Source organism: Lissotriton vulgaris, chromosome 6 (genome assembly GCF_964263255.1).
Source record: "Lissotriton vulgaris chromosome 6, aLisVul1.2, whole genome shotgun sequence".
NCBI classification, from domain to species: Eukaryota; Metazoa; Chordata; class Amphibia; order Caudata; family Salamandridae; genus Lissotriton; species Lissotriton vulgaris.
Window position 1 is genome coordinate 1,302,541,493 of NC_141694.1, and position 26,878 is coordinate 1,302,568,370.

Genomic DNA, 26,878 nt, shown 5'->3' on the forward strand with positions numbered 1-26,878 from the left:
GTGGTTCATGCAGCACTAAGCATGGGCGAATTTTGCGGATCTCGCGTTCGCGGATTTTGCGGATTTGCGAACTCGCAATCCGCAAAATCCGCGAATTCTCGCGAATTTGCAGATTTTTTTTTTTTTATGTTCGCACAAGTTTCTGCAAGTTCGCGAGGGTTTTGTACAATTTCGCAAATTGCGAAATTGTACAAAACGCGTGCGAACTTGCAGCAACCCGTGCGAACACAATAATATGAAGAGAAAGAAGCTCCTGGTCACAGGAATAGCACGGGGATTGCGCTCATGAAAGTCAAGGATGCAAAGGCCTCTACCCAGCATCACAGCTGACTTTCCACGGTAGATTTGGGAAGAGGCACACCTGTCCAGCCTCGAAGACGCTCATGATTGTTTTTGGGCTAATGAATGAGTCACTGAATTTGAGCATCAACTAGTTCGAGCGACCATGTGTGTGTTACTATGCAATCGCCCCGAAGGGCGCAGGGGTCCCTTGAGTGAGCTGTCCATCATAGTGGGTGAATGGCGGGAAGACGTGCAAACCGCGAGTGTGTGCGCGGGGCCAAACGGGCAGGGCTACCATGCGAGTTCACATGCCTCTTGTGTGCATAAAAGGTCAGAGAAAGATCAGTTCAGCAGATGAAGAGAAAAAGCTCCTGGTCACAGGAACAGCACGGGTATTGCGCTCGTGAAAGTCAAGGATGCAAAAGCCTCTATCCAGCACCACAGCTGATTTTCCACGGTAGATTTGGGAAAAAGGCACACCTGCCTCGACGACGAATGAGTCACAGGAAGGGTCACAGGAAGGGCATGTTGTAAATATTTTAGGATGGCGCCGGCAAGCTGCCAGCGCCATCCTAAAATACTTACTAAATTAGCTTCAACAGGAAGCTCTAATAGATAAAATAAAGCAGGTGCTCGCACCTGCTTTATTTTATCTATTAGAGCTTCCTGTTGAAGCTAACTTAGTAACTATTTTAGGATGGCGCTGGCAGCTTGCCGGCGCCATCCTAAAATAGTTACAACAGGCCAGGCTTGAACTTTTACCCCCGGAAAAATCCGCCGCTCGCAGATTTGCGACTTTCGGTAAATTCGCGGGAGTTCGCGGATTGCGAATTTACCGAAAATCCGCTAAATCCGCGAGCGGAACGGATTTTCCGCCCATGCTTATGCAGCACTACCAAGCAACAAAAAAAAGTAATCCTACAGGTAATGATCTTTGGTCCCTTGCACCTTTTAAGGGGCACTCCAAATGCGGTAACTGTGTGGTATGTGATTTCACAAGTGAGTGTAAAGAGTTTGTGTTTAAAGATATTAAGACAGAATTAAGAATGCTTACCAAGTGTAACACATGTAATGTTGTGTACGCAATTTTCTGCCCCTGTGACAAAATATACGTTGGACAAACCACTCAAAAAATCTGCCTCCGAATTTCCCAGCATTGGAGCAGAATCAGGTGCAAAAAAGTAGATGCAAGAATGGACATCAGAGAATGACATTCATTGGACTATTATTACTGTGGTAAAACTACTTCCTAGAGGAGGGGCTATTTAAAAAATATTGAACAAGGAAGAACTAAAATGAATACTGAAAACCGACAGCCTCAATACAGGACTGAACCGGCTCGAGGATTTGATTTCATTGATATAGCGCAATTCCGAATAATGTAAATTATGTGTGAAATGTTGCCTTAATGCTTCCGAATGACGGGGACCAATTATCAGCATATAGTTCTCTCCCTTATACACACTTCCTGTTAACACTCCTTAAGATGGCACCTAGTTCCCTGCCACGACAGATAATGTGAATTATGTGTGAAATGTTGCCTTATGTGCTTCGGAATGACTAGTACCAAGTGTCACCATATGTTTCTCTCCATTATACACACTTCCTTTTGACACTCCTTAAGATGGCACCCAGTTCCCTGCCACTCGCTAGTCCATTTTCTATTTTGACTACCCCCATGGGCCTCGAACACCAGTCCTTCCTCAATCTTCACCCCTCCCCACCTGACCTCCATGGCCCAATCCATGCTCTAGTCCCACCTCCATATATGTGGCACCGTGTTCAATGGGCTTTCCTGTATCCACACATGGAAAAAATCCCGCTATTCAGCCAACTTCATCAGATACCCAGTAAGCACTGACAGCGAATAATTATATGAGACCGTGCACTGAGGAAAAGCTGCGTCTAACCCGCACATCCCTCACTTCCCTTAAGGCGATTGAGCCATATGAGTATGCATCAGCGACTCCCTAATCTCCCGCCAGGAACTCCGGATTCCTAAAATTCTTGTGAGTCCCTCTCTGTTAACCGGCCACACCGCTATTGGCTTAATACACATGGCTGACCCTTCCCTTCCTCACCTAGGGACCGCCATTACAGAAACCTCCTCCCCGATCAAGCTCTCCTATTCCGGACTTGGCGGTGAGACTTGCAACATTGGGCATGAATTGTATGTTTCCCCCTCCCCTTCTCCTCAGTATCACTCCGTCACTTTTTTATGAATAGCAGAAATGGTACCAGCTTTATTTAATTCATTCCATTGTACCTGTCTCAGTATGATTATGGCTATAGTTAATTCATATAACATACCGTGTTGAATGTTAACGTTTATTGGTTCTCCCTATATGTGGCTAATTATTTATTCATACCGTATATCTCGCTGAATGGTAACCTTACCTGTAAGCTGAAATTAATCTGCTGTTATTGTTTCTCTCTATGTGTCTCATTATGTATAAGGTCATTGCCAAATTGTGTATAATTAAGTTGTATTGTAATATAGACTAATCATGTCACTTTCACCTTATTGGAGCTTGACTACCTTGCTCAAGTTATTACAGGGCTTTGTGCCGTATGCCTCACATTGGTCTGCATGCCATACGCTTGGTTTTCATTTATGCTTGCTCATGAGTCCCCCGCATGTGAAACCAACGGTCCTAATACTGCTTATGGTTTCTCATAACCCTATGCCTAAACACACTACACTCCCCAATTCAATTACGTCTTGATACAAATGCAATCAGTAGCAATCACACTGCCCACCGGTCTATTCCGCGGCACAGACCAAATAGCTGCACCTTTTCCTACACCCTCCTTGGTTTAGTCATGCATGTCAATCAGTACTCACTGTGTTGCATGCAACGTTGTCGTCACTGACGACTCTATAATTGTACTGTCCCTAATTTTTCCGCCTGGATATTTTCCCTCCCTAATTTTTTCCCCAGGCTAAAGAGGCTCTATCTTAACAGGCATGCATTCTATGTCCTGATGATGATCCGCGTATTCTTTTAACGGATCAAAACGCCGTCAATACCTTAAATACACCTTATACGCCTAAAACTTTCATTTACTTTGCTGTAAAGGTGTTCTTTTGCGATTTGTTCTCACAGTAATATGTATTTCCTATGTGTAACAAACCAAAAAAGCTTTGCCTGAGCCCCCTTTTGTATGTCCTTTTTCCCTGTTCTGCATTTCACTGGATTGTAGGACACAGGCTTGTGTCCCATTCCCATTTTAAGTATTGTTGTGCTTTATTGACTTATCTGCTCTCAAGTAAATATTAGCCCTCTGTCCGGCTGGACAAGTCTACTAAATATAGCAACGATTGAGTCTATATTCCTTACTTGGTTTCCTATTCTTCCTTTCCGGGGGCCATTATTGTTCTAAATAATTGATTCCCAAGGTCCCTGGTCGACTTGTTTGGGTTCCTTTGTTGTTTCTAAATATATAACTTTCTAAAATGACATTTTCAAAATTGTACTTTAAAATCTGCTTCACCATAAGTTAGGATTTATCATTACAATTCCAAAGACTCCAAACATGAACTGAATATCTCTTCTCATTTGGAAATTACAGCTTGATTAATATATTAAGGTAACTTCAATATTATCCAATTGGAGAAGTTGGTCTAGCAGCAATAAAAATCCAATTGAAGAGTTTTTCAGGACATTTAAAACTTAAAATCACGCGTGCTACCTTTTATATATATATTGCACTCTACCCTCTAGGCAGTCCAGGCGCTAGTCTGGGTGTGACTTACATGTATTAAAAAGGAAGGTCATAATGTCAGCTCATAACTGCACACAGAGGCTGCAATGTCAGGCCTGAGACAGATTAAAGTGCTTCCTAGGTGGGTGACATAATCAGTGCTGCACCCCACTAGTAGAATTTAATGAACAGGCCCTGTGCTCAGGAGTGCCACCTAACTAGGGACTTACAAGTAAATTAAATGTGCCAATTGGGTATAAGCCAGTTCCACCATGTCTTAAGGAGAGAACACAAATAATTTAGTATTGGCTAGTAGAGGTAAACTGCGAAGAGTCCTAAGGCCAGCAAAAAACACAGCAGAACAGGAGGTCTGAATGCAAAACGTTAGGACCAAGTTAAGCATGCCAGGTCTAACAGTGTGTTTAAGCCGTTCAACCCACTATCATTGATCAAAACTCTATCAATATTCCTGAATTTCCTTACGTGGAACCTCTGGTGTGTATTTGTATAGCACTGCCCCTGGTTCCAGGTACCATTTGAGCTGCCCCTGTTACGTATAACTTCAAAATGGAAGGCATTATCCTTGTCTTGGACATTCTTCAACAGAATCACTGGATGGATAGACTAGATCTAAAGAACACCTATCCATCCATCCTAATTTTCGCTCCTCATCAATACTGTCTACAGTTTTCTGGGAGGAACCAGATTTTAGAGTTCACTGTGTTTCTCTTCAGGTTACCATTGGCTCGTTTGTGTTTCACCAATTTAATGAGGCCACCGGTAGAGTCCCTAAGCGCAAGGAGTATTTGATTGTGCACATAGATGATCTTCTCCTCAGGAATCTAAAAATCAAGATTACTCTTCTACCAAGTCTTGGCTTCATGACCAGGGAAGGCAAACCAGACATGACTCCCCTTCAGCAGACCACCTTCATGGGTTTTCTAATCAAGTCAATTCCTGCCTCTGTTCATCTTACTAAAATCAAGATTCTGGCCATCAGGTGGAAGTTATAAGAGTCTATCTTTTCAGATATCCCTACACATTACAGCATGCATTGAAGGTCTTCTCTTCTCAGCTATGCAAGCAGTTTTCCTGGTCCCTCTCTGTTACTCTGCCTTCAAATGCTAAAGGCTGTTTGTCTTCAGAAGGGCATGACATTGTCTGACATGTTCCCCTTCAGGGAGGAAGCCAAAACTGAGTTCTATTGGTGGCTAGACCACCTGTAGGCCTGGTATGGGCGAGTAATTTTTGATAATGGCCCAGACTTGGTCATTGCATCTGATTCCATCTTTTCTGCCAGGGGCGCATGTTGGGGTGGCAACGCCACAGGCTGTTACTTGTGAGCAGGAGAGTTTGGCCTCCCTATAACTGCCTTCAATAGTTGGCAAGGTCTTTTGTTGTAAAGGTCCTGGAAAAGACAGCCCCTTCTTTTGCATTATTTGTCAGACTGCAATATTTCTGTGGTTAACATCAATAGGCAAGGCGGAACAAGGTCCAAGATGCTGGCGAGAGTTGGCAATGTTTATTGCCATTTCTGTCCTGCCAATGAGATATCTCTGATACTGGAGCATTTTCCGGGCTATTTCAATATGGTGGCAGACTGGAAGATACCTGAAGGGAGCAACTGACACATCTTCTTGACACGATAGACAAAATGGACGTATTAGTCCCCCTTCTGAATCATCAACGGGAGAAGTTCTTCAGTAGGGGCCCTGACCCGAAAGCTTGGGCATGGGATGCCTTATTACAAGACTGGGGAGAGACAAGCAATTACACCTTTTTCTTCCTTTGCTATGATAACAAGAACCAAGGCACGAGTCAGTAGGGAGTTGACAGAAGAAATAGAGAGTACAAGTTTGGTTTCCAGTTCTTCCAGAATTTTCTAAGGAGACTCCAATCCTTCTCTCTCTGATTGGAGCATTATGACGAATCGATGAGGAGAACCTCATCACATACAAGTTTTTTTTCACATCACGGCATGGATGATTTCAGGGGACTTTGGCTGCTCCTGGCCTTTAGCAACAGGCTCACATCTTCAACTACACAGCTTGGTCAGATAGTGCCAGCAAACATTACAACTCCAATTGGTGGAAGTGGTCATGTTGGTCTAGAAGATGAGGTTTGGATCCCTTGGGGCTGAGAAGAAGGGAGGGTCCCAAAAAGTGGTCCCCCATGCAATTTTCCATTGAGAAACCAAATATAAAGAAACTAAATATTTATATATATCTAGAGACTCAAATCCTCCATGGACCTGACAGATCTCAAAATGAGATCTGATTGGCTGACACCACTTTAACCTGGAAATGGTGGCACTCATCCAGGGACTCGGGACTCAGTCCCAGTCCTATGAAAAAAGGCAGAATACCACAGAAGGGAGCAGGGTTGGAATACCCTGACCCCCTAGACTTGATGGTGGGGCCCCAAACTATTTAAAAACAAATTGCAACAAATTCACGGAGGATTCACAACAATTTTTTTTTTAAACCAAGTGCACTCTCGTGCCTATATATATATTCACTGAAAAAAAGATAGGTTTCACACCAGTGATACAGATACACTTAATAAGGCAGTTAACCAATAAATTCTTATATTAACAAACATCCATTTACACACTTATTTAACCATTTATTATTCCATCGTCCTTTACAAATATATATATAAAACATATATGTTTTTCAGAAAGACCCACATTCACTGGATGGTGTCATCAGTGATGTCATGAGTGATGTCGGAGAAGTGTGGCTCAGGGGTTAGAGGCGGCAGACCTGGAGCTTGAGTTCGGCCCGGGACCAGGGTTCAATTCCCCGCCTCGGCGGGTCTTGGGCTCAAAATTCCACAGACTCGTTAATTCTCGCTCCGGTGCCTTCTCGACTCACGGGTTCACACTCTGCGACTCTGGGCAATAGCTTGCTTAATCTCCACAACGGCCCCTCGCGGTGGGATGCCTGGCTTTCACCCTGTGGATACCCTGCCAGGGTATCTCACAGGGGAATACCAGGACGGGTTCCCTAAGCAAGCGCTGAGATGCCCAAGGGTAAGTCATGCGCTATATAAGTCTCATTCATTTCACTCATTTCATGTCACTGACCATGTCATGAGTGATGTAATATGTGACGTCATCAGCAGTGCATTGCAGGCGCGCAAGTTATAGTGAGTCCAACTAACTATAACGTGGGAATTTCAATGGTTTTATGTCAGTAAAATTTCCAGCTAACTATAACTGGTGTGAAACCTATGGTTTCTTCAGTGAATTTAATAGGTTTTTTAAATGCTAATTCCTAACTATAACTGGTGTGAAACCTATGGTTTTTTCAGTGAATTTCATAGGTTTTTTAAATGCTAATTCCTTTCTATATCGAGTTTCTAACCTATGTTATTTTTTTACAATTTGCTGTTTTGTGTAAGTATTAATTTTTAAGTTATTATTTTTTTTTAATCATTTTTTCTTGGGGTGCTCTGGGTGCGCGCTCCGGTAAGCTCTCCGGAAAGCGCACCCAGAGCGCTACTTTCGTTCGTGAAAAAAATATGAATGAAAAGTTAATAATAATGCAAAACATTTCATACCATACAAATAAAAGCAGTTTTTTTTATAAGGAAATGAAAATGAGTTTGCATTTCCGTAAAACTATGAAGACGTCACTTCGGCGCGCAACGTAAGCGCCCCCGGAAGCGCCTACGTTCGCGCCGTGTATGCGCCCCGGAAGTGCCTACGTTTGCGCAGCATATGCGCCCCGGAAGCGCCTACGTTCGCGCCGCGTATGCGCCCCTGAAGCGCCTACGTTCGCGCCTCTTATGCGCCCCGGAAGCGCCTACGTTCGCGCCGCGTGTGCGCACCCGGAAGCAATCCAGTGCGCGCAGCGTCAGCGCGTGAAGTCATGTGACCTTAAAATAACACTTTTCATTGGTTGCTTACATTTTTTTTTACAAAGAATGAAATCCCCACCCATTTCCTTCACTTCTTCTTTCACTTTTGTGACTGAAAGACCTGTTTTTTGCTCCTGGATCTTTCTTGGTTTACCATGGCTGCCAGAGAATCCAGCAGTGATGAAAAACCTGAATTAATCAATGAAGAGCCTCCTCAACCAAAGGTGAAGGAACATTTTATTTGGAAATTTTTTAAAATACCACCTAACCAAAAAAAAGGTGAATGCTCCAAAAGTGGAGTGCAGGATCTGCAAACAAGTCCTGTCACGGGGTGACCCCAAAAAAATATACTCATTTGGGAACTTTACGATGATCCGGCATGTGGAGAGGAAGCACCCCCAGAATTTTGCCCGGGAAAGTCTCAGGGCTCTGGCACAAGAGGTTCCCAGTGATGGGCCTCTACATCCACCGGAGGAGCAACTACTTCTGGGAGGGAGCAATCGCAGGAGCTCGTGCCAAATATTCAACCTGCTTTCAACCATGGTGTCCTGAGATGCAGATACTGCAATCAACTCCTTACCTTTGGGGAGCAAAGTGTCCAGCTCATGGTTCGAACATTGGAGAACCATCACTGCCCTTTCCACCCCTCATTTTTTTTGCTCCTGTTGAGCAGTTTCCATTCCCTGTTTTTGTTCCTGTTTTGAAAAAAGAAGAAAACAAAAAGTTCTTTTCAGAACTACCTCGAATTCGCATCAAAGAGATATATTCTTTAAAAAATGAAAAAGTGTAAGTGAAATTGAGTGCATTGATAATGGAAAGGAAAATGAGTAAGAAAGAACAGAAAGGTATGAGAGGAGAAAGGAAGTGAAGTAGGAGGACTGAAAGAAGGTGAGTGTTGGGAAGGAAAGTAAGGAGAAGAAGAGTGAATATGGGGAATGTTGATATTCAAAGAAAATGTTGAAAAGGAACGGGGGTGTGGAAGAGTAAGAAAAGATGCATTGCTGGAGCTGAAGGCTGAAGGCCTTATTTATGAAGCCATGCGTCACCTTAACACCACCAGAGCGTCACTTTTTGTGACGCATCAGTCCAGTAAAAAATGCACCTTATTTATTCATATTTCCAAAGTGGCGCATCTAGGTAGATGCGTCACTTTGTAAGCCCCTGCGCCACATTATTCCTACGTCAGGTGTAATGTATGCAAAAGGGACGTATTGACGCAAGAAAGGGTCGTAGAGGTGACGCAGTGAAATCTATGAGATATCACTGCGTCACTTTTTTTACGCTGTTGCGTCCAAATCTTACGTCTGTTTCACAGCAGGCGTGCAGGCCCTTTCACATGGGGCTTGGCCCCATGTGAAAGGATACATTGCTGGAGTTGCTTCATTTTTCAGACACACTCCAGCAATGCATCACTTTTGCGCTAACAGATACGTCTAAAATACTGACGTATCTGTAAGAACTTCCAACATAATATGTCATAAAATTAATATGACGCATGAGTAGAAGACTGAAGGACTCATTTATGAGGCCATGCGTCACTTTAACACCACCAGAGCGTCACTTTTTGTGACGCACCAGTGGTGTAAAAAATGCACCTTATTCAGTCATATTTACAAAGTGGTGCATCTAGGTAGTTGTGTCACTTTGTAAGCCCCTGCGCCACATTATTCCTACGTCAGGTGTAATGTATGCAAAAGGGACGTATTGACGCAAGAAAGGGTCGTAGAGGTGACGCAGTGAAATCTATGACATATCACTGCGTCACTTTTATGACGCTGTTGCTTCCAAATATTATGCCTGTTTCACAGCAGGCGTGCAGGCCCTTTCACATGGGGCTTGGCCCCATGTGAAAGGATGCATTGCTGGAGTAGCTTCATTTTTGTGACACACTCCAGCAATGCTTCACTTTTGCGCTTACAGAAACGTCTGAAATACTAACGTATCTCAAAGAACTTCCAACATAATACGTCATAAATTTAATATGACGCATGAGTAGAAGACTGAAGGACTCATTTATGAGGCCATGCGTCACTTTAACGCCACCGATGCGTCACTTTTTGTGACGCACCAGTGCTGTTAAAAATGCACCTTATTCAGTCATATTTACAAAGTGACGCATCTAGGTAGTTACGTCACTTTGTAAGCCCCCGCGCCATATTATTCCTACCTCAGGTGTAATGTATGCAAAAGGGATGTATTGACGCAAGAAAGGGTCGTAGAGGTAACACAGTGAATAAACTGGGGGCCTCATTTCTGAAAAGTGACGCATCGCTGCGTGAAAACAGCGATGCGTCACTTTTCTGTGCGCACTCCTTACGACATTCCAGATGTGTCATATTTAATGTATGACGAATCATATCGCAAGGAATTACAGATACGTCAGTATTTCTGACGTATCTGTAAGCACAAAAGTGACGCATTGCTGGAGTGTGTCACAAAAGTGACGCAACTCCAGTAATGCGTCCTTTCACATGGGGACAGCCCCATGTGAAAGGTCTTGCGTCAGTCTTACGCCTGCTGTGAGGCAGGTGCAAGATTTTGACGCAACAGCATCCTAAAAGTGACGCAGTGAAATCTCATAGATTTCACTGCGTCACTATTACGAGGCTTTTTGCGGGGGAACTCCCCCTCTGCATACATTATACCTGACGCAGGTATAATGTGGTGCAGGGTTTTAAAAAGTGACCCATCTACCTAGATGCGTCACTTTTTAAATATAGCGCAACGAGGCACATTTTTTACACCGCTGGTGCGTCACAAAAAGTGACGCACAGGTGGCGTAAAACTGTCGCAAGGCCTTCATAAATGAGGCCCTGGATTTTCCCCATGCTTTGCTCCCCGGTGCGCTTCCCAGTGCGCGTACCGGGCGCCCCCCCGCGCAAATCAATTTTTTTTTCTTTTTTCAAAGCCCTGCGGGACCTTATTTTAGCCCCCACATCAAACTTAGGGGGTCAGGGGGGGGGGTCTACCCTGCCCCCATATAGTCATTTCTCCCTTTTTTTATGTCACCTCTTGTGTCTCGATCCTACCGAGACACAAGATGGCGGCCACTCCGGACTGTTTTGAATGTTTACAGACACCCGTGAGCCAATCAGCTTTCCGTGCGCAAGTCGCGTGGCGCGCCCGGTGCGCTCCCCGGTGCGCGTACCGGGGCGCGCCTATAGATATATATATTTTTTTTAACCTAAATTACTCAAAATCCACTGGAGCACATATCTTGAGACATAGCAAAGGCACATCAGGCTACCAGTCCCTACAATTTTGCCAAGTTTGGTGGAAATCCATTCAGCCATTCGGGCTAAAAGTGAGGTCGACCGCCCTATGGAAATTAACATGGGGAAAACGCGTTTTGGGACCCCCCTTTTATCTCAGCCCCCGCTTGACGAATCCCCCCCAAACATTCAGGGAAAGACCGGAGCTCAAAGAGGCCATTTTGAGGAAATTTTCAGGCAGATTCGTCAACCGGCGCCAAAGTTATTCCAAATAGAATTTTGAGATTTAACATTGAAAAAAATCCTAACTATAACTACCTACTAGCGACCGCCAGTAGGTAATATATATATATATATATATATATATATATATATATATATATATATATATATATATATATATATATATATAAATGAGGTATATCCGGTTCCCAGTGAAAGCAGTGCAGCGCAGTCAGCAACACTGACAAACAGGAACCAGCGAGACCCAAAGTGGTGCAATTTGATTTTATTTAAAGTTCAGCCCGGCACCAATCCGCGATGACGCGTTTCGGCTAGAGATAGCCTTGATCACATGACATGATATACATATATACATATTGTCTAGAAAGAAGAAGGTTTTTGGATCAGTTAAATGGGTGCACTGCCCGTTCATACGCATACAGTTCTAAGTAATATGAATTTTCCAGGTGCTATTCGGCGAGTGGACAAACCCAAACCACTCCTGTGAGTAGAGAACTACTACTATCAAGTAAACGGTTTGCCGAAGCACTCTGTTGAGTGAAGACGATTGTTCAATGACAATAAACAAGTACACTCAAAAACACCAATTTGACAGAAGTGACCAAAGTTCCACAAGATGAGTAAATCTTGGAGTCTTTAATGAAGATTACAGCCAGCCGGCACGTGTTTCATCGCCTTCGCGATTCCTCAGGGCTGAAACAAACAAATAAGTAGCATCTAGCATATTCTTTGAGCAAATAAATTTCCATACCAGACCATGCTGTCTGGTCATTATAGACATACAGTAAATGCTTCCTCCTGTAGTGAACATACAGTGATTTGTTCAAGTTTGTTAAACTAGTGCCACCACAACACATCCGTGTCGAAAAGGGTGTCTACGATCGATGTTCTATGAAGACGTGGGTATACGTGATAGTGATTGTGATGGGTCTGTGTAGGAAGGACAAATTACTCAATTTATGTGCTCGGCGATCCCCAACGACACAAAATGACAAATACCCTGCGTCGCAGCGGAAGTGTCCTACCCGTGTGCGGCTCTTACATCCTACATGCCAAACTTGTGATATAGTGCAAACATGTGTCATTGGGAAGGCATACCTAGATGGCCGTGTCAACATCGGAAGGTCTGTAAAATTGTTGAGAAGGAGACAAAACCGGAAGAATCTCATCACTAACCGCGCTTGAGTGATATTTGGGCAAGATATCACCACAATGAGACTGTCCGTCAATAAGTGTAAGTCGACTCACCGCTTGTCTGGTGATAATTCCGACCCAGCCGGGCCTTCCACTAGTAGCACTGGTTCGAGTGCGTCCAGCAGCGGTGGATGTCTTTATGTCTGTGACACAATAAGGGTAAGATATGTCACTTCAAATATGTAGTATTTGAATCGTCATCTAGGAGAACTAGGCAGGGCCTTACCTATGCAATACAATGTCACATGGACTATCTCCTTGGAGTCCTATTATTACAAAAGTATGTGATGGAATTCCCTATCTTTTATCCTTGCCGTAATATCATTATTTGCTTCAACTTCTCAAACATGCGTAGCGAGTCATGCATTACCCTAGAAGGTAAACCTATTCAACTTACATAAATCTAGAGATCATGCGAGTGTAAGTTGGGCTCGGAAACCACTCGATATATTTCACCAAAAATGTTGGAACTTCCGTTACCGAAAAGAATGCTGTTTAGGGAAAGTAATACTATCGTCAATAATAGAATGGTTCATTACAATTAAGTGGAATTACACATCGGAAGGTATTAAATACATCTTACCGACTTATTTTCTTATGCGGGGAAAACGGATGCGGTTCCGAATTGACTGGGTACCAAGCTACAGAGAAAGAGTGAAGGGGGGATTTAGATATCTGCTCGTTGCTAAAGAATGGATAAAATAAACATCCTCATTAGTATCCGTGTACGTTTGTAATCCACTTACCCGTGTACGGCTTCTCCGATAGTATCAGGCGAGTGCACCTCTTCCGGGCCCGGTTCTGTGTTTGGACACGTGATTGTGTTCCAACCCACGTATATGCGCGTCTCGACGTGAGGCGTTCGCTCCACTAGAGCGCATGAAAGAGTAACGATACCGGCCATGTTTGAAAGGATAATATATATTATATCCAATCCTCCATTAAATATATAGTTTTGTTGATAGGATGTTCATATATCGTATAAGAAGAACAGTGTTAAAAGGAAATATGAATTGAATCCCATATGTCCATTAGATGCGAGTGTATTGTTGTCGTTATGCGATCAGTTGATCGCAATATAAACCGTTCGAAGTGCTCTAATCGACGCATACAGAAATAAATGTTTACCATTATTCATAGGGAACTCCGGTAATTACCATGGCGGATTCATGCTCCCGAGTGCAGCGTGACATAAGACTCTAATATTGTGTCCCATAGTGCAGTGCGCACCGTGATTGAGAAGGGTAACTTGTATGAGTGAATGGCCCAATCATACTGTGACTGCCTATCACAATACAACGTGTACAGTATCATAATCACTGTTTGAGTTATTCATAACTGTAATTATCCGTACAGGAGACTCATCCCAGCGTTAAGAAAGATATTGATATCAAACATTTCCACAGACACAGTTCTGCAACATTACTCATTCTTATGACAATCACATATAAATGCAATATTATAGTGTCTCTATTCAATCACCCAAAAAGTATTGCATTTCCTGGTCATAGTTTAACCCTAACTCCACAGATTTCAAGCGCATAATCCAGGTCGCTTCAGTGCGTCTCAGTCTTAATTCGCGATTCCCACCTCTTACTGCCAGAGGTACAGTTTCTATGCCAAAAAATTGCACATTTTTGCTTTTCTGGCCTTGTTGGCAGGAGGCTACGTGCAAGGCCACAGGATATTTGGGGTCACAGTTTACAATGGCTCTCACATGTTCCATCATTCTCTCTTTCAATGGTCTAATCGTGCTCCCCACATAATGTTTACCACATTCACATTCAATAATATAAATGACAAATTTGGTTGTGCAATTGATATTACTTTTGATGTTATAACATACTCCCAAAAAAAAAAAAAAATTTTATGGGCCCTAATGGAGTATGCAATGCAATACTTTTTGTGTGATTGAATAGAGACACTATAATATTGCATTTGGATCTATGACAGAATTTCGACAGACAGAATTTCGACCTACACAAATATCGGCGTAATTATATCGATAGCAAAAATATCGACGCCCTATGTACAACATGGTAAGTACCAAAATATCGAAAAATTAATATCGATGTTAAAAATATAGTTGTTAAATATATCGATTTTTTTCAAATTTAAAATAACATTAAAAAACTGTAAATAATACTTATTAATTACTTAAACATATTTAAATATATGTAATAATTGTTTAAAAAAATAATAATACATATTTAATAAAAATATAAAATGATAAATCATATATAATATATAATTACTTAACAATAATTACTATTCCCACTCCAGTGGGTGCAACAGTAGGGAAAACTGACCCTGAACACTAAAAATACCCCTTTACCCAAAAACCTAAAACTGACCCTGAACCCTAAAAATACCCCTTTACCCATAAACTGAAAACTGACCCTGAACCCTAAAAATACCCCTTTACCAAAGAACTGAAAACTGACCCTGAACCCTAAAAATACCCCTTTACCAAAGAACTGAAAACTGACCCTGAACCCAAAAAATACCCCTTTACCCAAAAACTGAAAACTGACCCTGAACCCTAAAAATACCCCTTTACCCAAAAACTGAAAACTGACCCTGAACCTTAAAAATACCCCTTTACCCAAAACCTGAAAACTGACCCTGAACCCTAAAAATACCCCTTTACCAAAGAACTGAAAACTGACCCTGAACCCTAAAAATACCCCTTTACCCAAAAACTGAAAACTGACCCTGAACCCTAAAAATACCCCTTTACCCAAAAACTGAAAACTGACCCTGAACCCTAAAAATACCCCTTTACCCAAAAACTGAAAACTGACCCTGAACCCTAAAAATACCCCTTTACCCAAAAATTGAAAACTGACCCTGAACCCTAAAAATACCCCTTTACCCAAAAACTGAAAACTGACCCTGAACCCTAAAAATACCCCTTTACCCAAAATTAATTAATATTACAAATAAATTACTTCCCACCCTATTCCCCTATAAACCCACAACCCGCTCCAGTAGTAAAACATATAATTTAGTTAAAAATATACATAAATTATCAATTAATTAATCAATTAAAATAAATCATTGCCAATTAATATTTAATTGCAAAATAAATTAATCATTGAAAAATAATTATTTAAGTACAAATAAATTACTTCCCACCCTATTCCCCTATAAACCCACAACCCGCTGTGGTAGTAAAACATATAATTTAGTTAAAAATATACATAAATTATCAATTAATTAATCAATTAATCAATTAAAATAAATCATTGCCAATTAATATTTAATTGCAAAATAAATTAATCATTGAAAAATAATTATTTAATTACAAATAAATTACTTCCCACCCTATTCCCCTATAAACCCACAACCCGCTTTGGTAGTAAAACATATTATTTACTTTTATATATTTTTAAATTATAAAAACATATTAAACACATATTATAACAATTAATTTAAATACTTAACTAATATTTCTAACACATATTAGTAAATCGAAATTACTTACATCGATATATATGCTATCGATATTAGTAATTTCGATATTACTTACCTTAGGGTCGATATTCTGGCCATCGATATTCTGGACATCGATATTCTGTCCCATCGATATTAGCAACTCGATATAAGTGTAGGTCGAAATTAAGAACTCAATATTTTGACTGTTTACCATTGCATTTATGTGTGATTGTCATAAGAATGAGTAATGTTGCAGAACTGTGTCTGTGGAAATGTTTGATATCAATATCTTTCTTAACGCTGGGATGAGTCTCCTGTACGGATAATTACAGTTATGAATAACTCAAACAGTGATTATGATACTGTACACGTTGTATTGTGATAGGCAGTCACAGTATGATTGGGCCATTCACTCATACAAGTTACCCTTCTCAATCACGGTGCGCACTGCACTATGGGACACAATATTAGAGTCTTATGTCACGCTGCACTCGGGAGCATGAATCCGCCATGGTAATTACCGGAGTTCCCTATGAATAACGGTAAACATTTATTTCTGTATGCCTCGATTAGAGCACTGCGAACGGTTTATATTGCGATCAACTGATCGCATAACGACAACAATACACTTGCATCTAATGGACATATGGGATTCAATTCATATTTCCTTTTAACACTGTTCTTCTTATACGATATATGAACATCCTATCAACAAAACTATATATATCATATGGAGGATTGGATATAATATATATTATCCTTTCAAACATGGCCGGTATCGTTACTCTTTCATGCGCTCTAGTGGAGGGAACGCCTCAAGTCGAGACGCGCATATACGTGGGTTGGAACACAATCATGTGTCCAAACACAGAACCGGGCCGGAAGAGGTGCACTCGCCTGATACTATCGGAGAAGCCGTACACGGGTAAGTGGATTACAAACGTACACGGATACTAATGAGGACGTTTATTTTATCCATTCTTTAGCAACGAGCAGATATCTAAATCCCCCCTTCACTCTTTCTCTGTAGCTTGGTACCCAGTCAATTTGGAACCGCATCCGGTTTCCCCGCATAAGAAAATAAGTCGGTAAGATGTATTTAATACCTTCCGATGTGTAATTCCACTTAATTGTAATGAACCATTCTATTATTGACGATAGTATTACTTTCCCTAAACAGCATTCTTTTCGGTAACGGAAGTTCCAACATTTTTGGTGAAAAATATTGAGTGGTTTCCGAGCCCAACTTACACTCGCATGATCTCTAGATTTATGTAAGTTGAATAGGTTTACCTTCTAGGGTAATGCATGACTCGCTACGCATGTTTGAGAAGTTGAAGCAAATAATGATATTACGGCAAGGATAAAAGATAGGGAATTCCATCACATACTTTTGTAATAATAGGACTCCAAGGAGATAGTCCATGTGACATTGTATTGCATAGGTAAGGCCCTGCCTAGTTCTCCTAGATGACGATTCAAATACTACATATTTGAAGTGACATATCTTACCCTTATTGTGTCACAGACATAAAGACATCCACCGCTGCTGGACGCACTCAAACCAGTGCTACTAGTGGAAGGCCCGGCTGGGTCGGAATTATCACCAGCCAAGCGGTGAGTCGACTTACACTTATTGACGGACAGTCTCATTGTGGTGATATCTTGCCCAAATATCACTCAAGCGCGGTTAGTGATGAGATTCTTCCGGTTTTGTCTCCTTCTCAACAATTTTACAGACCTTCCGATGTTGACACGGCCATCTAGGTATGCCTTCCCAATGACACATGTTTGCACTATATCACAAGTTTGGCATGTAGGATGTAAGAGCCGCACACGGGTAGGACACTTCTGCTGCGACGCAGGGTATTTGTCATTTTGTGTCGTTGGGGATCGCCAAGCACATAAATTGAGTAATTTGTCCTTCCTACACAGACCCATCACAATCACTATCACGTATACCCACGTCTTCATAGAACATCGATCGTAGACACCCTTTTCGACACGGATGTGTTGTGGTGGCACTAGTTTAACAAACTTGAACAAATCACTGTATGTTCACTACAGGAGGAAGCATTTACTGTAAGTCTATAATGACCAGACAGCATGGTCTGGTATGGAAATTTATTTGCTCAAAGAATATGCTAGATGCTACTTATTTGTTTGTTTCAGCCCTGAGGAATCGCGAAGGCGATGAAACACGTGTCGGCTGGCTGTAATCTTCATTAAAGACTCCAAGATTTACTCATCTTGTGGAACTTTGGTCACTTCTGTCAAATTGGTGTTTTTGAATGTACTTGTTTATTGTCATTGAACAATCGTCTTCACTCAACAGAGTGCTTCGGCAAACCGTTTACTTTATATATACATATTGTCTCAGCTCGAACACACCTTCTGTCTTACCCAGAAAAGAAGAGTGTGGACCCAAGTATTTGTGCAGATTTATTTTATTCAGCCAGCTCTGCCACTACACGTTTTGGGCGATCCCGCCCTTGATCACATGACCAATATATATATATATATATATATATATATATATATATATATATATATATATATATATATATATATATATATATATATATATATATATATATATATATATATATATATATATATATATATATATATATATATATATATATATATATATATATATATATGTATATATATATGATATGTATATGTCCGGAAGCTTGTCAAAGACCAAACCTCACCTATTGCTCGTCACTTCGAAGAACTGCACAAGAGCAACAGAAACTTGTTGAGGTTCTTCGTAATTGACAAGCTTCCGGACATGAAAAGAGGAGGTGACAAAATTCGGAAGTTAAGACAAATGGAAAATAGATACATTCTCGAGCTGGATACTCTTATGCCCAGAGGTCTTAATTCTGAGGAAGAAATGAAATGGCACTTAGGTGATTAAGAGCTAATAATAGGGTGTCATATATAAGGATCTCTGAGATATTTTCCTAGTGGGGTATAGACGTCGATTATGTTTCAAAAGATTTTGTTAGGACTGTATATGTCAGTTGTTATGAACTGTTTAGGCCCAAGGTCAACCTAGTGCTTCCTGCAGATTTTAATATGTTCAATTTTATGTTACACTTTTTTGTTTCACTAGTACTAAGACTCAAAACCCGCTTAGGGCCATATGTGGTGATCAATAGAATACAGTAATTTTTGACTGGCCCACTTTTTGTGTTTTAATCGTAGGTAATGGGAGTGTAGTGGTGTACCGGACGAGAAACCCACTGGGGTGATGATAATGGATAAAATCGTGTGGACTTGTTTTGTAAATCTCACTTGGGACTATACACTATATACAGGCAATATATTTTGTGATATTATACGTAGTATTGCCATTAACGAAAAACGCTGCTCACTGGAGAAGATACGACAAATTCAAATGAATTTAATTTGATTTAACTTGGCCATAATGTTACATAAGTTGCAAGGAGTTGGCATCTTATTGCCTGATGAATTATATTGTCGTCCACTAGGAAATGTTAACTAATTTTTCTGTACTAATATAAACAATCTCACTATATTGGACAATATGTGACATGGCACCAGTTATGGAATTCGAATCAGCAAATACAACTGTTATCACATAAGCAACTCTCATGTGCTCACTTAGTTGATAATGTTGATTGATTGAAGCTTTCACAATGTTTTGGAGCAGGTCATATGTGAGAAACAACATTATACTCCACTCTAAGAGGCCGCGGTAATGTGGGCTTGAGTCGTCTGTCTATTTTGATCACTTATCACGTGTAACTTTATTTATTGTTTGTGCACTGTTAATGGAATCACCCGTGACCAAGGCGAGTGTTTCGCCGAAATGCGTTGGGGTTTTTTCCTTGTTTGGACTCACGATGCTGCATTTGAAAAAATAAATCCAATTGGAATGCGCAAAAAGTAACTGGAGTGATCATCTTCTATCGACGAGAGTGCATTTGCGTAGCGGTGACTACGCGCTGTGAACTATAATTTGAATACAGGGTTACCTTTGCCCCTGAAATGCACCGTTGTCTTGGTGTCCCGGCGCTGATGCGGAGGATGTGAGCCTGATATATATATATGCGTTTCGACAGACCCAGCTGCCTGGTTCACTACATCTACTGCTCCCAAAGTGCATACATGTTTGATAGTGTTCACAGACACCATGTGACTCCAAAATGAAGGAAAGTGAAAACAGTTCTAGTGAGCGGAAAATTAGAAAGCAGACCATTGATTGTCATGGTAACAGGCACCTAAATGATAAACATGGTGGAGTTGAAATGATTCGATTTTGGAAGTCATGGTAAAATAAATCAAAATTAGCAACAACTTCACGGTATCTTTTGCAGTGTTCAATTAACATATTTCGACATTTGCTCTTTGTAAATACAAAACCGATAAATAGATAAAATTATTATATCGAAATCCGTGAGTTAAGATTATTTGAGCGCGTGAAGGAGAGTGGGAACCTATTGTCAGCCCCTTGTATAAAGTTTTACTTGCGCGCGCATTCTGTAACTTCATTCTGTAACAGCCTCAGCTTACAACAGAGAGGGTAGTGCTGCGCTGTGTTTTACAGGGCGCTTTGCCGGGAATTCAGCCGTGTTAAGGTAAAACGCCGATTTTATTAATACTAAAATAGTAGGAGACTCGTGTGTGTGAGTGGATGTTTGGGCGTATGGGCGTATGGCCATGTAGCTTGGGACCTCATTCGGGACTATACGCATGTGGGTTCCAAGGTGGGTTCACGCGTTTGGCGAACCCGGATCCGGGTCCAGCAGTAGTTTGTTGTTTTAGTGGCATATAATTTTGTATGGTAGCGGGACCCCTGCCTGCCTGTTGATATGCATGCATGTTAAGGGAGACAGTGGAAGCCGTTATTCCGGATTTCTGCTAGGGATAGTGAGTACTAATCAGAATGGTGTTCTCAGATCGGGAGGTCTGTCAGAGATGCACCTTTAGAGCTTCATCCGCATTAAGCCCATGTGGGGCTCTGCTGTTTAGTAAAATTATATATTTGGATTCCAGTCTCCTTAGTGTCAATAGTCTGTTTCCCCCCCTACGAGGTTTTTGGACACTGTCCAGCACAAAGTAGCTCAGGTCTCCTGCTCTGCCATGGTGGTCACTGTTTATATATGTGTATATATGAAAAAAACAAAGGAGTGCCCCAGTGAGGAGGTCGCACCTGAAGGGGTTACAGCACACCACCGCCGGCAGCAGCAATAACAGGATCCTCACTCAACTCCAAAAGTCAAACGCGTTTCGAGCAAAACTCCGCTCTTCGTCAGTGGCAGAAACGCAAATGCAGCGATTTTTTTAATCCATGATATTTATTGTATAAGTCCCGCCCCATTCCGCATGCTAGTTATGATAGTCCCATGAAATGAATGCCAAGACTTAGGATTCTATTAACCCCAGTGGGTGCTGCAAAATTGCATTAAAATGTATCAATCCAAGTGGAAAAATATAATATAACATCTTGTCCCAAGTGGGTGGAAGTTTATGGAAGAGGAAAACTGCTTGCTCCCAATGATATGCCGGACAGCGAGGCCCCCTTCGGTCCAACTGGTCCCGCGGTTGCGAGAACCAAGGATCCACTCTCGAATATATATATATATATTTAGGCGCTACAAATGGCTACCCCTCCCAGGCCAATTTTGACCCTGGGAATCCCATACTCGGGGCTCATCTGAGTGTGAAAATGGGAGGAGGGCATGGAATCCTCACCCACTGATTTCCTCCTCAGAGACCGTAATGCCCTGGGGCCCAGCCGCAAACAAAAAGATGAGGGGGCTGCACACTCCCTTGAGCTGTTAATGTCCTGGGGAACCACCCCTTAGACATAGCAATTTGCCTGCCTGCACTGTCGTGGGCAGGGAAACCTGTATTTGCTCTCACTTGGTTGGAGCAACTTCAAAGCATCTGCCAAGCGGGAGCAAACACCAAGTCTGCTCCCACGGACAGGAGCATGAAAGACTCTCCCACCTGCTTGGAGCAGATTTTCTATCAATTTCCCTTCCCGCAATGAAGCGCGCAAGGAAACAGATGAGACGATCATTCTTGCCCGTAGGGAGCAATGCCTTCTTCCACTGGAAGTGGCGAGCCTGCTGTGGCCCCGGGGCTCCCCCTGTGGCCCCAAACCTCAGTGTGGTGGGGTCCCTGGGTGGGCACTGGGTCATCCACCCTTTATTGACCTGGCCCTGGAGGATGGGGTCGCCGGGGTTTAAATTGGCCCAGGTTAAGGAGCTGTGTGCCCCCCAATTCCAATCTGCTCAGACCTCTGAAAATGGGGTCGCCTGGACCGAAATTGGCCCAGGAGGCTTTTCCCTTTAAGCAATATGACTGTACCACAGGGCATTCAAGTTCAAGTTCAAGAATTTGTATAGCGCACTACTCACCCAGAGGGTCTCAAGGCGCTTGAGGGAGGGAGGTGGATTTACTTATCGAATATCCAGGTTTTTAGTTGCTTTCTGAAAGAGAGGTGGTTCTGAGTGAGGCGGAGGTGGGTGGGGAGAGAATTCCAGGTTTTATCCGCTAAGTAGGAGAAGGATCTTCCCCCCATGGTGGATCTGTGGATGCGCGGGATTGCGGCGAGGGCTTGATTGGACGATCGTAGTTGGCGGGAGGGGGTGTAGAAGGATAGACGCTTGTTGAGGCATTCGGGTCCTAGGTCGTAGAGGGCTTTGTGTGCGTGGGTGAGGAGACGTAACGTTATTCTCTTGTTGACAGGGAGCCAATGGAGGTCTTTCAGGTGGTCGGAAATGTGAGCTTGCCGAGGGATGTCCAAAATGAGCCTGGCTGAGGCGTTGGAGTTTTTTCTGTAGTTTGGCTGTGGTTCCGGCGTAAAGGGTGTTGCCGTAATCCAATCGGCTTGTGACCAGTGCGTGGGTGACTGTCTTTCTTGTTTCGGTGGGGATCCAACGGAAGATTTTTTTGAGCATTCGTAGGATGTTGAAGCAAGATGATGAGACGGCGTTGACTTGTCTGGTCATCGAGAGGGAGGAGTCTAGGATGAAGCCCAGGTTACGTGTGTGGTCCGTAGGTATGGGTGCGGTTCCGAGGGCTGGTGGCCACCATGAGTTGTCCCAGGCAGAGGGGGATGTTCCTAAGATGAGGACTTCTGTTTTGTCCGAGTTTAGTTTTAAACGTCTGTTCTTCATCCACTCTGCTACTTCTTTCATTCCTTCGTGTAGGTTGGTTTTGGCGGTGTTTGGGTCTTTTGTGAGGGAGAGGATCAGCTGGGTGTAGTCTGCGTAGGAGATGATGTTGAGGTTGTGTTGGTGCGCAATGGATGCGAGGGGACTCATGTATACGTTGAAGAGGGTGGGGCTGAGTGATGATCCTTGTGGCACGCTGCAGATGACTTCGGTGGCCTCTGATTTGAAAGGGGGAGGCAGACTCTCTGGGTTCTTTCGGTGAGGAACGATATGATCCAGTCCAATGCCTTTCCTTGTACTCTGATGTTGCTGAGGCGTTGTATGGGGGTGCTATGACAGACTGTCGAAGGCTGCGGAGAGGTCAAGTAAGATGAGAGCAACTGTTTCTCCGTTGTCCAGTAGTGTTCGGATGTCATCTGTTGCTGTGATGAGGGCGGTTTCGGTGCTGTGTTTGGCTCGGAAGCCTGATTGAGAGGAGTCGAGGGATTTGTTGGATTCGAGGAAGGCGGCGAGCTGACTGTTGACGGCTTTCTCAATGACTTTGGCGGGGAATGGGAGGAGCGAGATGGGGCGGTAGTTCTTAAGTTCGGTTGGGTCAGCCGTGGGTTTCTTCAGAAGGGCGCTGAGTTCGGCATGTTTCCAGTTTTCTGGGAAGGTGGCGGAGTTGAGGGAGCAGTTGATGACGTCTCGGAGATGGGGTGCGATGATGGAGTCTGCTTTGTTGAAGATGTGGTGGGGACAAGGGTCGGTTGGCGATCCTGAGTGGATGGAATATATCAGGCGGATGGTGTCTTCAGTGGTGATTGGGTTCCAGGCGCGAAGGTTGTTAGAGGGGGTTTTGGTTCTGGGGTGGGTGGAGTGGGCTGGTCTTCGGACTGGTTTTGAAAGCTGTTGTGTATTTCGGCGATTTTGTTGTGGAAGAATGATGATAGAGAGTCGCAGAGGTCTTGGGAGGGGGTGATGTCGTTAGTGCCTGCGGAGGGGTTAGTGAATTCTTGGACGATGTTGAATAGTTCCTTGCTGTTTTGGGCATTGTCGTCAAGTTGAGCCTTAAATGCTGATTTCTTGGTGGATCGGATGAGTTGGTGGTGTTTGCGGGTGGCGTTCTTGAAGGAGGCCAGGTTGTCAGTGGTAGGGTTTTTTCTCCAGGTTTTCTCAAGTGTCCGACAGAACTTCTTGGATTTCTTAAGGTCATCGTTAAACCAGGGGGCTTTTTTGTTCCCTTGCTTGATTAGATGGTTTTTCAAGGGTACTAGTTCGTCTGCGCTGTGGGTGATCCATTGTGTCAGGTTGGTGGCTGCTTGGTTTGGGTCTGATGAATTGGCAGGAGTGTTTTGTTGAAGCGACGAGAAGAGCTGGTCGGTGGTGATTTTGTTCCAGTTTCTTCGGGGAATAGGTTGTAAGGGGGTTATGGGACGTGGATTTTTTGGAGTGGAAGTGAACGCAGCTGTCGTCCGTCCAATGGAGAGCTGTGGTGTGATCGAAGGAGATGTGCTTGCTGGAGGTGAAGATAGGGTCGAGCGTGTGTCCGGCGGAGTGGGTGAGGGTGTCAACGAGTTGTTTGAGTCCGAGATTGGCCATGTTGTCCAGAAGGGTGGTGGTATTGTTGTCATTTTTCTTGTCCAGGTGGAAGTTGAGGTCTCCCAGTAGCATGTAGTTCTCGGATGACATGGCATGTGGGCTGATGAAGTCAGCGATGTCTTCACTGAATTGTGAGCGGGGTCCTGGGGGTCTGCAGATAAGGGTGCCTCTGAGTGTGGTTTTGTGGTCGGTGTGAATCTGGAAGTGAAGGTGTTCGGCGGTAGTGCGTTTATCGTCGGAGCTGGCCGTGATGCGAATGGTGTTCTTATGGACGATGGCGATGCCTCCTCCTGTTTGGTTGATGCCGTCCTTTCGGATGATCTTGTAGGTGTCCGGGATGGCTATGGCGATGTCGGGGGCTGATGAGGCGTTCATCCATGTTTCGGTAAGGAAGGCGACGTCCGGCGATGTAGTGTTGAGTAGGTTCCAGAGTTCGATGGAATGTCTGTGGACTGAGCGGGTGTTAAGCAGGATGCACTTTAGTTGGTTAGTGTCGGATCTCTGTGTGGAGTTTGTGGATTTGGTCTGGGTCCTGATGCAGTCGAACTTGCAGGAGTGGCAGGTGAAGGGTCCATGGGTGTGTCCTGGGGCGGCTTGGTAGCAGTTTGGGAGTTGGCCGGGGTTAAGGGCATAGAGGGTTGCGGCGTTGTATGTTATGCGGGTGGAATGGGTATTGCGGGGGACAGGGGGTCTGGCACTGGGCGCGATCCAGGCGCGGACGGGCATAGACGGGCTTACCTTTGGCGCACCTTCGGCGCGCATGGGGCGCGTCTGCTGCGCGTGACCGCTGCGAGCAGAAGCATCTGTCATATGTGGATAGTGGAGGGGGCGGGGGCGAGGGAGGGTCAGCTGGGTGGCGGGAGCGGGGCTGGGAGGCAGAACAACAAAATGGTGGCAGCAACAAGCAAAAGCGAACCATCACAAGCAGGGCTCTGGTAATGTAAGCAATGCGAGCTTTGCAGTAAGCGCTACGAGATAGTCAATCACCAATCCAAATATGCAAAGTGGGCTATGCGCTATAGCGCTACGCTACTACTCAGGCGCTATTAGATTTTAATGATTGAGAATGCTATCAGAGGGAGCAGAGCAACTTAATGGCAGCCAAGAGCAGTGAAGCGCTACGATATCAGCGGAGCACAATAACTTGTTGGCAGCCGAGAGCAGTGAAGCACTACGATATCAGCAGAGCACAATAACTTAATGGCAGCCAAGAGCAGTGAAGCGCTACGATACCAGTGCCAGGGAGCGTGGGGAGCGACCGCTTCTGAGCCAGATGAAACCAGCCAGGAATAGGAGCTGGATGCCCCCTCCTTTGTAAATATACTGGTGGGCCCCGGGGGATGGGATTCCCGGGCCAAAATCGGCCCTGTGGTGTCACATCGCCCTCACCTAAAAAAATGCACCAGGCCCCTGGGATGGGGTCTATAGGTCCAAAATCGTCCGGGGCCAAAAGATGCTCAAAGAGGGAGCCCGCCAGCTGACATCCTTTGGCGGGTTGGCCACAGGGCCTGGCCTTGTGTCCAACTCCCCAATGCGCGTAGCCAAAGGCAGTGTGCAGCATGGGGTTGGTTGCATGTGGGGGTTTATCTGAAGGGCCTGGCGTGGGAACTGTAAAGGATGAGTTATTCCTAAACAAACGTGACTGCCCAAATCAAAAAAATCACATTTGAAGTATTGAATATCAAATTCAGATTATTTCTCAGTACATTTTGCAATGCTATTTACCACAAACTTCAATAAAATAATGTTAAATGATAATCATTGGTAATACATTATTGCTAATATTCGACTATATTTCCTATGCACTCTAATACAAACTTATTGGCAGCTGTACATTCTTAAAGTGATTAAGTCAACTGAAATGAACTGCATATAATAAATTATGATACTTTTTTAAAGGATCCATCTAAAGGAATATTCTACATCAGAGAAAGCCTGGTAAAGAAAAGGTGAGCCCTCCCATTTTTAGGATGTCATATCAAGTTGCTGAATTTCGGACAAATTGAGAGTGGTGCAAGTCTGTACCTCAATGTCTAGTTACCAACGAAAATACACAGTTAGGGAAAAATACATTTATTTTCATGTATTTCCAATAATTTTCTTCATTAACTCTTGGCATTCAGACCATTTATTTGTTATGGTTTAAAACCTTTTTTTGGTCAGTTTATAGATAACTAACTGTATTTTCTTTGCTTCCCT

General features: G+C 43.3%; 1 protein-coding gene across 1 annotated transcript in view; it reads left to right on the top strand.

The window, feature by feature from the left end:
- Positions 1 to 26,878, top strand: part of LOC147708819 (MFS-type transporter SLC18B1-like) — an 886,944-nt gene that overhangs the window by 854,881 nt on the left and 5,185 nt on the right. The window contains exon 14 of the mRNA XM_086925398.1: positions 26,579 to 26,628. Coding sequence (XP_086781524.1) covers positions 26,579 to 26,621 — 43 coding nt within the window. The 3' untranslated portion in view covers positions 26,622 to 26,628. The remainder of the gene's footprint in view (positions 1 to 26,578; positions 26,629 to 26,878) is intronic.